The sequence below is a fragment of the Alligator sinensis genome, unplaced genomic scaffold, assembly GCF_000455745.1.
Source record: "Alligator sinensis unplaced genomic scaffold, ASM45574v1 scaffold970_1, whole genome shotgun sequence".
Lineage (NCBI taxonomy): Eukaryota > Metazoa > Chordata > Crocodylia > Alligatoridae > Alligator > Alligator sinensis.
The window spans coordinates 1,579,619-1,592,154 of NW_005842094.1; the positions used below are offsets into that span (position 1 = coordinate 1,579,619).

General features: G+C 38.7%; 1 protein-coding gene across 2 annotated transcripts in view; it reads left to right on the forward strand.

The window, feature by feature from the left end:
• The window catches only part of GNAS (GNAS complex locus), a 134,314-nt gene that overhangs the window by 42,214 nt on the left and 79,564 nt on the right, over positions 1-12,536 (forward strand). For both annotated transcript variants that reach the window (XM_025204696.1, XM_025204697.1), the window contains exons 3-4: positions 11,198-11,252; positions 11,339-11,458. In XM_025204696.1, the coding sequence (XP_025060481.1) occupies positions 11,198-11,252; positions 11,339-11,458 (175 nt within the window). The remainder of the gene's footprint in view (positions 1-11,197; positions 11,253-11,338; positions 11,459-12,536) is intronic.

The window sequence follows — 12,536 nt, forward strand, 5'->3', positions numbered from 1 at the left end:
ACAAACCCCACGTACTACCATACCCACACCCATTGGCCAAACCACTGTGGATACATACCCACAACCCCCCACACCCACCCCCAACCACACAGAGTACCTGCATATGTTTGTAAAGAAGGTTCAAACAGTGTTATATTTAGTTTAATTTGTTTAAAAAAAAAAGGGGGGGGGAAGAAAAGAAGGTTTGCATATTTTTTAGTTTTTCTGCACATAATTTTGAATTTTTCTGCACATAATTGCCTGGGTTGCAATTGTGGAATTTCTGCTTGGAATGCTTCCCAGTTAACTCCAGTGAGTGCAGAGGTGCCTGGACAGGATTAACAGGGAAAGTACCTGAAGTCTGTCTAATCAAATAAAGTGGGCGCACTTCTGTCTGATATTGTTAATTCTCTGTATTTAAAGGGAGCAGACTAATCTGATGTAACATACTTGTGTAGATAAACTGTAAGAACTGGAGAACAGTTTGTCCACTTCTGAAGTGTAAAGCATGAATTACTGGGCCCTTGTCCAACACGTTGAATGCACTATACCAGGGCCGCTTTACTTCTTATGGGTCTCATTTGCTCCACAGTGCCATGTCATCCAGCCTGCACAGTTCCCCAGGGGTCCAGAATTTGGCAGCTGGGGGAGTAAGTAGTGGGAACATTAATTGCCACTTCCCTGCTCCAAAATTTCCAGACCCATGAGGAGCCCGGTTGGCTAAATAACGTGACCCTGTGCACCAGATGGCACCAGTGTGTGGCCAGATCCAGGGGTGTACAGGGCTGGAAGTTTGGATGGCACTGCACTGTATGGGGCAAAAAAGTTATTTGTGAATGCTTAGTTAACATTCATATCTTTAAACCAGTATTTCCCAACCTCTTCCAGCCCAAGGCATGCTTAAGTTAATACAATTTTTCCATGGCACACCTGTTAAGACGTTCCCTATCCTCATACCTATTGTAGCTCATTGCCATGGCAAAATTCTGCGGCCCACCTGTTCACTTCTGATGGCACGCTTTTGTGCTGCAGCATACTGGTTGGGAAACACTGTCTTAAACTATTGCTAGCTAATTAGTTGGGGTAAATGGATGGTATACGCAGAAAAATGGACCCCATTTCTGGCTCTGCCCTTGCTTCTTTGGGCCCTTTATAGGCATGAAGGGGCTGTGGAACTAGTTAAATTGGTTTAGGAAGGAATTTTCTTAGATTAAGGGGAGTCAACATTAAGACTAAGGGAGTTAGCACCAGAACGTCATAACTATATTGCACACAACGAGATGTATGATATGGTCAGAAAGTCGCTGTACTCTAGCTCCACTGTCTGAACACAGACATCTGGGAATAAAGCTTGATTGGTTTTGAGGCTTCTTGAACTTCCAGCAGCAGCCAAATTAGCAAGTCCTAGAATGCTGTAGCTGCCAAGTGGTTCACAGTTCGCTTTCTGACCTCTCCCCTGGAGTCTCCACTGAGCACAGCTAAGAGGAACCTGAAAACTGGGGCCCCAGTGTGTGTAGTTAGGGTGTAGTTTTCTTGGCAGTTGTATAATCATCTTACTATGGAGCTGTTCACTGGATGGAAAGAATGGCAGATGCAAATAAGGTTTTCATCATCTATGCTTGGTTTTCCATATTTCTGTTTTTTAACACTTGCTTCCCTGACAATTACTTCCATTGATTGTAGGAGCTGTATTTTATTTGATCAGTGGCTCACCACATTAGTTGCTTGTCTTAAAGTGAACCCTTATAGTCTTGAAAGTGGGTAGTGGCTGTCTGCAGACAGTGTGCATATATATATGTACTGTGTTAATCAGTGAAAGAAGATAAGTTCTCAGTTTGTGTGTAAAGAGCCCAGCAGGAGCAAAGCAGCTTACAGCATTTTATCCAACAAAATAATCAAAAGGCAACTCTTGGAAGCCTAACACGAATTTTGTATTATATATGGGTGAAGCTGATTATACTTTTTGGGAAAGTTTAGCTAGTGATCTGCCAGGACTCTGGAAGCTGGATCCATTTGAGAATCAGTGTAGTGAGATTTTATTTTAGCCATGTATTACATTAAGTATTTTTTGACTTGAGCTATTCAAGCCTCTTTTTGTCAAATAGACATTATTTATAATTGAGTAGAATGAACCGAGAAAGGGAGCAATCTGGCTAGCGCTGGTTCCGATTTTTAGTGTTATGGGTCAACAAAAGAACAGGTCAGAACTCGTTAGCCTGACAGAGCGGGTAGTTGGTATTCAAAATCTCTAAGGGAAAAAGTAAAAGCAAAATCTCGAGAGTACAAACAACGTTTGGTGGAAGGGAGTTTCTGTGGAAGAGGGGAGCTTTGTTTAGGCTTTTAAAAAGAGGGCACAGAGACACTATACTCCTGGAGGGAGATCAGTTTAAGCTAAAGGGCAGTATCGTCATAAGAAAAATAGTTATAAACTGTCCCTGAATCAGTTTACACATGAAATTAGTTCCTAAGCATTTGAGAAGGGCTCTGAGACAGTTTTACAACAGGGGGCAAAAAAACTAATGGCTTGCAAGGGGGAACCTGGTGAGTGTGTGGCATAGGACTGGAATAATGATCCAGGTCCCTTCTTGTCCCATTTCCTTCCTTTCTTTTCCTTTCTCCCCATTTGCTTTTCAGTAATACTATATCGTTCTAGTCTAACACCATTCTTCCTCATTGCATATCTACGATTGTACTGTGGTTTTTATTTTTACTTTTTCCCCCTCTTTCCTTTTAGACATCCCCTTTCTCTTTGTGCGTTACCTCTGCTTCATATTTCGCTGTGAAAAACGTTCGCTGGTACATTTCCCTCAACAGCTGAACCTGTGCATTAAAGCAGCTACTTTAATCAGGGTCTCATATTTCAGGTCACATTCAGGGGTAGAAAGGATTTTTTCCCCCAGTGCACAATTAGTTACATACATTCCAGGGTTCTTTTGGGTTTGCATTTCTCTGAATTTGGCCACCTCTGAAGACAGGACACCTGCTGGGGTGCCCTGAACCTTTAGGTAGTACAGGAAATCTCGTACATTTGGGTGTCTTGTCTTGAGGTCAGACTGGTTATGGTTGAGAATTGGAAGGGAATTCATTCCCTCAGGTGAAGGTAGCGCAGGCCGTGTATTGCTTTCTCTGCTGCATGGGTGCAGATTAATGACTGGGATCATTTGGACATATTTCCCCTAATCTGTTCCCGTGCAGGATCCATATGCATTGCAATTTAGTTTCTCCTGCTCTGGACTCTCAATACAAAACAATTTAGCCTCCAGACATACTTGTGGTACACAACAGTTTAGTCCACAGGCTATTGAAATGCTTTTAAGTAAAATGTGTAGGACTCCGTTCAGGGTGGATTTGATTTAAATCAAATCAATTGATGATTAAATCAATCATGATTTAAATTCATGAGTCAGGAAGCCTTGATTTAATCATTGTTTTGTTTAATCATTCTTGTTGTTTGATATCCTTTATTCCTTCTCGAAACTTTGCACTTTTTGAGAGAGGTAAGGGCTTGACTCTACACAAACTTGCAGAGAGACAAGAGAGCTAATGGGGTAATCAGGTCTGTTTTCTCCTCTCCATACTCTGCTGTTAACAAGGCTGTTATCTCTGGAGAGACAAATCCGCAGTTTGAGAACTGAAACTAAGCACCACAGAGATGCTTAATGAGATCTTCTAGACTGAGCACTGAGTCCCATTGGGTAGAGTGGTTTTCTTTAATCTTTCCTAATCTATAGAGGAGCCTCTGGGAACCCCACAAGATTGGGCCCCTAATATAGTCCATGGTCTGTTGTGACCTATTTATAAAACTTTTCTAAAACGGGTATATGAATATATTGTCTCAACTAGTATATAATTAGAAGTTTATAGTCCCTATTCCATGATGATTTCTTTCAGCTTTAATATATCTTAAATTAAAACTATCTTTATATAGGGGTTTGTTTTTCTTAAACCATCTTAACAAAAAATTGGAATTAAATAAAAAAAAATCTGTTTTTGGGGGGGGTTTTATCATTGATTTTTATTCCATCCTGGCTCAGGTAAGAGGTATTTGTGTGAAAAGCCTGCAGTATGCAGAAGCTCAATACCAGATGATCAAGTAATTCCTTCTTTCCTCGAGCTTGGTATAAAACAAACAGATTCACTAACTTTTCTGTGTTGTCTTATAAAAGGAAGTGTTAGAGTCACTTTATCACATTATGATAATGTCCCTAGCAGTAAATCCAGGCTGCCGCACTGATTTCATTTACTGCTGATTTACAAAGTAACTTAGGAAATTGATGTAAATTTGAATGTCAGTTTAATGTTTTTATTGATGGCTGTAAGATCTTAATGTTGTGGGTTTCATTGCTTGTAGTTGTAGTTCTGTACGTCTGGGTTGTATATGGTCAGCATTTATTAGACAGATTCAGAAGGAGTAATTTTCATTTTTGTTAACTTTTGTTGGGAGTAAAGAAGTTTTAATGCAGTTATGTTAAGACCCATGAAACATGAGCACATTATATTGTATCTGAAAGTGAGTATATTTATTACTGTGAATTTGTTTGCAAAGCATGCCAGCCTGTGAAGTTTGTTCATTTAAAATGAGAGAGAGAAACCCTGGCATCTACCATTTACCTTTTATTTTTAGTATGTGATAGTGAATTGATACTTAGTTCAGCACAGTTGGGATACAGAGGGAAGGGAGGTTACTTTTCTTTGTATTTTTATGCTGACTATGTATACTCTTTTGGCAACTAATCAGCCTAACTAGAAATGCTGATGTTTTGTGGAATTATCAGATATAATTGGATGTCTTTTTCTTTTCTTCTTCCAGTAAATTTAGGATAGAGAGCTGATTTTGAAACAGCTTCAGAAGTTGAGCTCTTTATGCAATAATTCCTAAGACTTTGACCATTAAAAGTGGCAAAAGCCAGGTTGTTAACAACTCTCAGAGGAAGCCAAAGGCAATTAATGTACTATATTAAAATAAATATTCCTCCAGTTGTCAGCATTTGCCATTATTCACTTTAAATCTATATTGCTCTTTATTGTCTGTAACAGTGATATAAACATTTGGTAAATGTAGTGCATCCTGACAGCTACAGTAAATTGTCAGTCTTCTGGCATAATTAATAATGAGTGTGTTAACTTTGGATATGGAAATCGTTACGTGATCTGAAGTTACTGATCACAAGGAGGAGTTCCTGTCCTCGGTTAGGCAACCAACCCGTGCCCTATGTCTTTATGCCAGGATGGGCAAAATGCGGCCCGGGGGCCGGATGCAGCCTGCCAGGCCATTCTTTCCGGCCTGTGGGGCCCCTAAAACATTTAGAAAATTAATATTTATCTGCCCCTGGCTGCCTATCATGCGGCCTTTTAATGGCTTGCCAAAACTCAGTAAGCAGCCCTCTGCCCAAAATAATTGCCCGCCCCTGCTTTATGCACTTACCAGGATTCAGGGCGTGCTGGCTGATGGTCAGATAATATAGGAATGCTACTAAAGTACAAGCTGTTAATTCACAGACATTGCTCACTTTTGTCTTTTTAAAACGGTTTAAAGTTGGAGATCGGCTCAAACTAAATGCATGCATCCTTGAATGTAAACATTTGTTTATTTAAGTAATGTGCTAAGGAATTTTAAGTATACTGTTTTCTCATTAGAAGAGATAAGTATACTTGTTTTCCAGGGAGAACAAATTCTGTTGTAGGTGGTCGTTGTGCCTGGATTAATCGGCAATCATAATTCATCCTTATTAAAAGTTTTCTGTGACATGCTCTTGATGTGACATGCTCTTGCTGATCAAAAGCCTCCTTACCCTGACTCCCATATATACACCTGCAGCACTTCAATTGCATCTTTACAGTACTTTTATTATCCTTCCAGTGATTGTTCCATTAAAAAGCATTTTATAATCAGGCTACAGAGTTCACTATATAATTCCCATTTTACTGTGAAAGTGCTTGTCTTTCATTTTTTGAATAACCTTGCTACTTTGTGTACGTTACAATGGCAGTGGCTTGTGACCGTGCATAGTTTTGTTACCTTCTTCAGAAAAATGACTAAAAATTTTTGTTGTTTGAAATGTCTTTCAGAAAAAATTGGTTTTTTTGTAGTTAATTGCAGGTTTGCTATAGAATTCATAGGAAAGCCACTTGTTTGTCATTTTCTTTCATAAAATGTTTGAAAAATAAAGAAATACTTGTGCAATTTTTAAATAAGTTATTATACTATTAATAATATTGATATATTTACAATTGTACATGTTCCTTAGTAGTTGTCTGGGTATTTCAAAGATATCAGTGATGCAGTATATGGTTTCTTAACCTGTCATCATTTCCAGCTAAGCATGTGATTAACTAGAAGTTGAAACTAATACCTTTGCTCTGTCAATTATTAGAACCAGTTAGAGCAGTGGAGTTGCACATTTCGTTAATGTGACTTTGTTTTTAATAATCACCAGAACACATTTTATTTAATCTTTGGCATCACCATCTGATTTCTTTTTCATTCTCCCAGCAACAAGTGCAGTGGTTCATGAACAATGGACTGCTTTACTCGTGTTTTTTCTATGAGTGAGTTTCTTGGAACATTAATGTGGAAATGTTTTTCTTTTTTCAAAGTTCTGCATTCCTACTGTAACATCGCTATTCATGTTGTCTCTGGATTCTAGGATGAAAGGAAAGTTAAAATTAAACGGTCTTACAAAAAGCAGTCTGCTTGGTAGCCTGCTGATTTATTTAGATTTTGATAAAGCATTATAAAATCTAGACGAAAAGGTTGCCTTACTCTTTCATGAAAAATCATTAGGGCATAGATTCTAAAAGTCATTTAAACGGGTGATTTAAGTGATTTACCAAATAGGGCTGACTTTCTGAAGTGGGATTTTGATTTTTTTGACCTTTGGTGTTTTGATTTCTTTTAAAATAAAAGGTTGCAATGAATAGGTTTCAATAGCCTTCTAATAAATAGGTCCATCTTGCTTTTGGCCCTTTAAAATAGCTAAATAGGTAGTATTTGATAACTGTTTTTACAACTTCAGCCACAACAAAATTTAATATTTTGCTTGGGCTAAACCAAACTATATTACAAATTAAGTTAGAAAGAGTGCTCTTGACCCATGCATTATCTTGGTGCTCCTTGAGCTGCAGAACAAGCATGCTGAACTGTCACCCTTTTAACACAAATACTACCATGCTGCTATGGCTGTTCCAGTCCATCGCAATGAAAAGATTTTGTGGGGGCAAGTAGTAAATTTGTCTTACTGTGTTAGCACACTGGGGGGGAAAAAACTACATGCAAGAACCAGAACTGAAGTAAACTAATCCACTTTCCATTTTAAAGCCAATGCATCAAGTAAACAGACAGAAGTAATGGGTGATATAAAATGATTAACCAGATTTCTAGTTTGAAATCTGCCATGTCCACCTATTAAGACAAAGAAAATCTATTTGAAATGTTTTTAAGCCAGCAATGGTCATGTAGAAGTAATTCTGGCAGCAGCAAATGGGTGGTAGGCTCCAGGTTTTTAGAGCTCCGTAGGCCAAAATATTTTTATAATTTCTGAAAATAGTGTTTATTGAAGTGATGGATTTACTGCAGGTTTTGAAAATCTGTGAATAAAAGCTGTTGTTAAGTCGTGCCTTTTTAAAGCAGTTGCACTGCATGTAAGTAGTTGGATAAAGGGTTGGTGAACATTTTGAGTTTCCAAAGTGAGGCGCCTCATTGTCATGGAAAATGTGCACATAGTAAACATTACAAAATACAAAGTGAGACGATACATTCATTGCTGTGTAATAAGATTCTTTGTTTACAGGCCGTGCCACAGGGCCATAGCAACAAAACCAGAAATAGGGACGCAAAGTATTCTGTCATAAAGATGGCGATGAATATCTATCAATTTGTGAATTGTGGGAGTTTCGCACCATTGTGAAACCCATGATCACTTTTTATTTTTCTACTCATAGCTTGAGAATCTAACAGGCAGAGATAAGACACTGACTAAAAATTAGAATGTAATATCATATGCATCTTTATTATGCAAAATTTATTGTTCTAAAAGTAAATTTAGGTAATATCTGTCTCAAGATATCTACAAAAAATTTGTTTGGGAAGGAACATAAATCTAGGTGGCTCTAAAAACAGCAGAAAGCCTTCTAGTCTGTTCTTACTTTTGTACCAGTTCTACAAAGCATCTTAACCTTTAGTACATACACAGTCTATTTGAGCTCTTTGAGATTGAGATTGTACAAGGTGCAGTGTTGCAGGTTTTGGTCTTTGAACAAAGAGGGCAAAATCAATCCAGAGTAAATACTCAATTTTAAACCAGTTCCTGTATGCTTCCTCCCTTCTCTTTTTATCCAAGCTTGTTGGCTGCATTGCTTACCCTATTCTTTACAAGGACAAATTTAGAAATGGGAAGTCACTGTGGTTAATGCAACTGCAGTTGCAGCAACCACATAATATCTTCCTCCCCACCTGTAAATACTTTAAAATGCTAGTGTTCTTGGTGCACGTTTTGGAGGAGGGAGTCTAGTCTCAGGGGCTAAAAAATGAAAGAGGGAAGATGGGAAGACATTGAGGATGGAGAGGACTGTTGAGCTCCCCCTTTTCCTGTCTTATTTATTTTCCTTAGTTCAGTACTTTTGGCCTCTTCTGGCTTGTTGCCCTGTTCCCATCAGCAGTGCCCAATCCCCAGAGCAAAAAACTGGTAGTCCTTAAATATAGTGGAATCGGAGTAAGAGGGTCTGTAGGTAGATCACAGACGCAACAAAACAAAGAATTAGCATCTGTTTGATGTTAGAATGTCACTACCCTGCCTGCATCCAGCTCTGCTAGAGCCTCGGTAGAAAGCATGTTAACGCTGTTGTTCTCTTTCAGTAGATAAATGTATTTGTTATGCTACCATCAAATCTTAGCAGCTTTAGAAAAATTACCTCCAGACCTGTACACACTCAGAAAATGCAACGTGGAAGCTGCTAGTACAGTGTTCATGTTTTCAAGGACTTTGTCTTCTCCTGAAAAGTTTATTAATCTTTTATTTCACATTTCCCCAGCCATCCCCAGTAATCTTTGCCTGTCTTGTTGTGCCGTCCCCCCTCCCCTTGGCTGTTCTTCTGTATTCCTGATTGCTGATTATACTTTCAGTTTCGTTTTGTTTGCGACTCGTGATTAATTATAGAGAAGTGAAAACAATAAGAAGCACTTGGAACAGAACAATGCTTCATTAGCTCCACAAAATATAAATAATTACCCAGACAGTGAAGTGTTCTGTGATGCTTAATTTTACATAGTCTAAAAGGGCTACCTTAGCAATTTTTTAGGGTTTTTTTTGGTTTATTTTTTTTAAGGAGTTATGTGGATAACTGACATGAGTTGGTTTACAGCAGATTTGATTGATTAAAATAAATTAATATGCATCAAGAAATTAATGGTATTTTTATACCGTTTTTCATCTTCAGTCTTGCACAATCAACATTATATTGTAGACTTGTTTTTAAAAGAAAAGCCTAAGCTAACAGTAAACTCTTAAGACAATAAGATTCATGCTAACACAAGAAGCCTCTTAATTATGCCTCTCGTTTGACAAAACTTGCACACATGTTGCAAATAATAATATATTTACTGTTCAAATAGTTTTGGTAAAGACCATGGGTTTAAATTGGACACATTGGCCGCATCCAGACAAGCATGGCTGTGCAATATGTGGCACTGCAGGCACTTCTGCGGCTCCATGTACTTCACATTCAGCTGTTCTCCATGCTCCAAGGTAGCAGCGTGAGGGGTTTTTTGACCCTAGGATCTCCCAAGGTCAAAAAAAGCCCACAAAAAAAAGGGGAAGGGGGAGGAGGGCGCGGTGCATGTGGGGACAGCACTCTGCTCAAAACCAGCACTGCAAAACCAACACCAGCTGCCGACCAGGCTCTGGAGCAGGAGGTCCCCTGCACCCCAGGTAAGGCTGCTTGGGCCAGCTCAGTGCTAGCCCCAGCCTTCCCTATCCTACCTGGGGCAACCTGCATGGCACAGGCATTCCCTGGGAAAAGCTAGTGCAAGGTGTGCTGCTGCTTCATGTCCCCAGGGAAACAAGCATCCATGCTTGTGTGGACGTGGCCATTGGCTGCTTACAGAAGTTTAAAAAAAACAAACAAACTCCACACAACAAAAAACCCCCAAATGGTGCTTTGCTTTAGACTCGGTGTGCCCCCACGCTGAGTCCAGCGCATGCCCAGAAGAAGCATTGCATTCATTGGACCCGGCTCACCCAACGTCTGTATAGATGAAGTGCTTTAGTGGGGGGTTTTGGCGCTTTTACGTAATAGCTGATTGAATCAGCTTTAGATAAGAGTGCCAAAAAGCCCTGCAGAAGTGCCCGATCTATATAGACACTGCAGATCCAGGTCGAATGTGTTGCTGCTTCCAGTAAAGCATGCTTTTTGGATTTTTTAACATCTGTAAACAGCCTTTATAACCAGTTATAATCCTGGTGAATTCAATGAAGTAAAATCACTGATGCCATAGCTTTATTTAGCCTGTTGAGTGACAATAGCTTCTTTCATATCCAGTGCAGACAATCCCAAATAAAAGTATCACCGCATATCATATTCAGAGTATTGTAGTATCTTGTAGAATAATCTGCTTGTATTTTGTTAAAAATGCTATACATTGGATTAGTCCTCTTAATCCCATTTTACTTGGCATGTCTGTGATGTTAAATTTACGTATCTCCTTCTGGCCTAAGCTCTCTGTTCCAGATTTTTTCTTCTCTGACTCTGTTTTCACTCTCATATCTTTTGTGTACTTTTTATGTGCTTTGCTTTCTTCTGCTTTGTTTCTACTTTTGGTACCTTGTCCATTTTATCTCTTCATTTCCTTCTTTGTGCTGTTCCAAATAGCCTCCAGGTATTTCTAGTCTGTACACACAGATATAACCAAACCTGCTTTATCTGCAGAATGCCTGCTATGGCACTAATACAATTTCATCACCATCAAAGATTACAGTAAGTTTGTGTGTTTTAAGTACATGCATTTGAAATGGAAAAAATCTCCATTTTTTTCTTACCAGGTAATATATTTGATCTGGCCTTATGACAAATATATCCAATGACTGAGTAGTGGTAGGGTACATATGTTATTTGTTTGAGTAATATTTAATTTTGATGAAGCACTCTTACTTTTGCATTCCATGTTATAGACTTCAGTGTTTTTTATGGCTCATAAATTTAACATATGTTTTCTTGGTTACAGGGAGAAGAAAATGAAAATTCAGGATATTAAAAACAATATTAAAGAAGCTATAGAGGTAAGTGCGTAAGCCATTGTTTGTAGCAACTCAAAACTATCTTTTTAAACCCTAATTCTCTAATAAATATATTCTTTTCTTTGTAGACAATAGTGACAGCAATGGGGAATTTGGCACCTCCAGTTGAACTAGCCAATCCAGAGAACCAGTTTCGAATCGACTACATCTTAAATTTAGCTAACCAGATAGACTTTGATTACCCACCAGTAAGTAAATTATCCTTTGCGGGGGGAGGGAGGAATTGTTATTTTGTTGTAACAAGTGATTATGATGACACCTGGAAATACAGATGTTTACAAAATGACATTTAATTCCATGAGACATCTTTTATAATGGACACAAAGCAACTGTCATACTGTATAATATCCATGTCCCATCTAGTCCAAATACTCTTCAAAGGCCACTACATGAAAAGGGTTCAAGAAGCTCTCTGGGACACCAGTGGGGATTATTTGTTCCCCATAAACGTCTCCTGATAAATGTCTCCTAATCAAGAAGAGCTAGCTTGTGTTGAGCCTTAAAGCTTTGTATTCCTCTTCCAAAGTTTTTAGTTTACCTTAGTTATTATAGCTGGATATCTTGTTTCCATATTAATGTCCAGTTCCTCTTTTGGATGTCTTTGTGCATTACTTAACCAAGCAAAACTATAGGAGCAAAACTCTTCTCTTTCAGAAGGCTTATTCCCAGTACATCATGGGGTCTATAAAATTGAGGTAGATGATAATTATCATATGGTATGAAAGTCATGGTCTGTCTACTCCAGTCTCTTGTTTCCAGCAGTTGTCAGTACCAGATGCATGACAGAAAGGTGCAAAAAGGTTACTGAACTAGTTAGCCTACAAAACTGGTGATGAAGACCTTGCACAGCTGTTGCTGCTGCCAGGAATCTTTCTGCGATGGGTGGTCTTCAGGATGGAAACCCTCATGCACTTGAGTATAACCCACGGCTCAGAAATTGCCAGCACTCTGTGGAACAATGAATCTGCATAAGATTTTACTTTGAAATGGCCTCTCATTAGCACTTTGCCCATACGTTTTACAGTTCAGTGAAATCTTGTGCTTTAGTGGAACAAAGAATTCCATATTTTGAATCCAGTGTTTGGAAGAATTTCTGAAGGCTAAAGAAATACCTATATACCTTAATGATGACTTCAAATTCTAATACATTTTAGTGTAAAAGAAGCTGGGTATAAGTACCACCTCTTGGGAATAAAGTCTGGGTGCTTTTTTCAGAAGTTGATCTTGCCTTCTTTTTGTCAGTCCCTCCCAACCCCCCACAAAAAA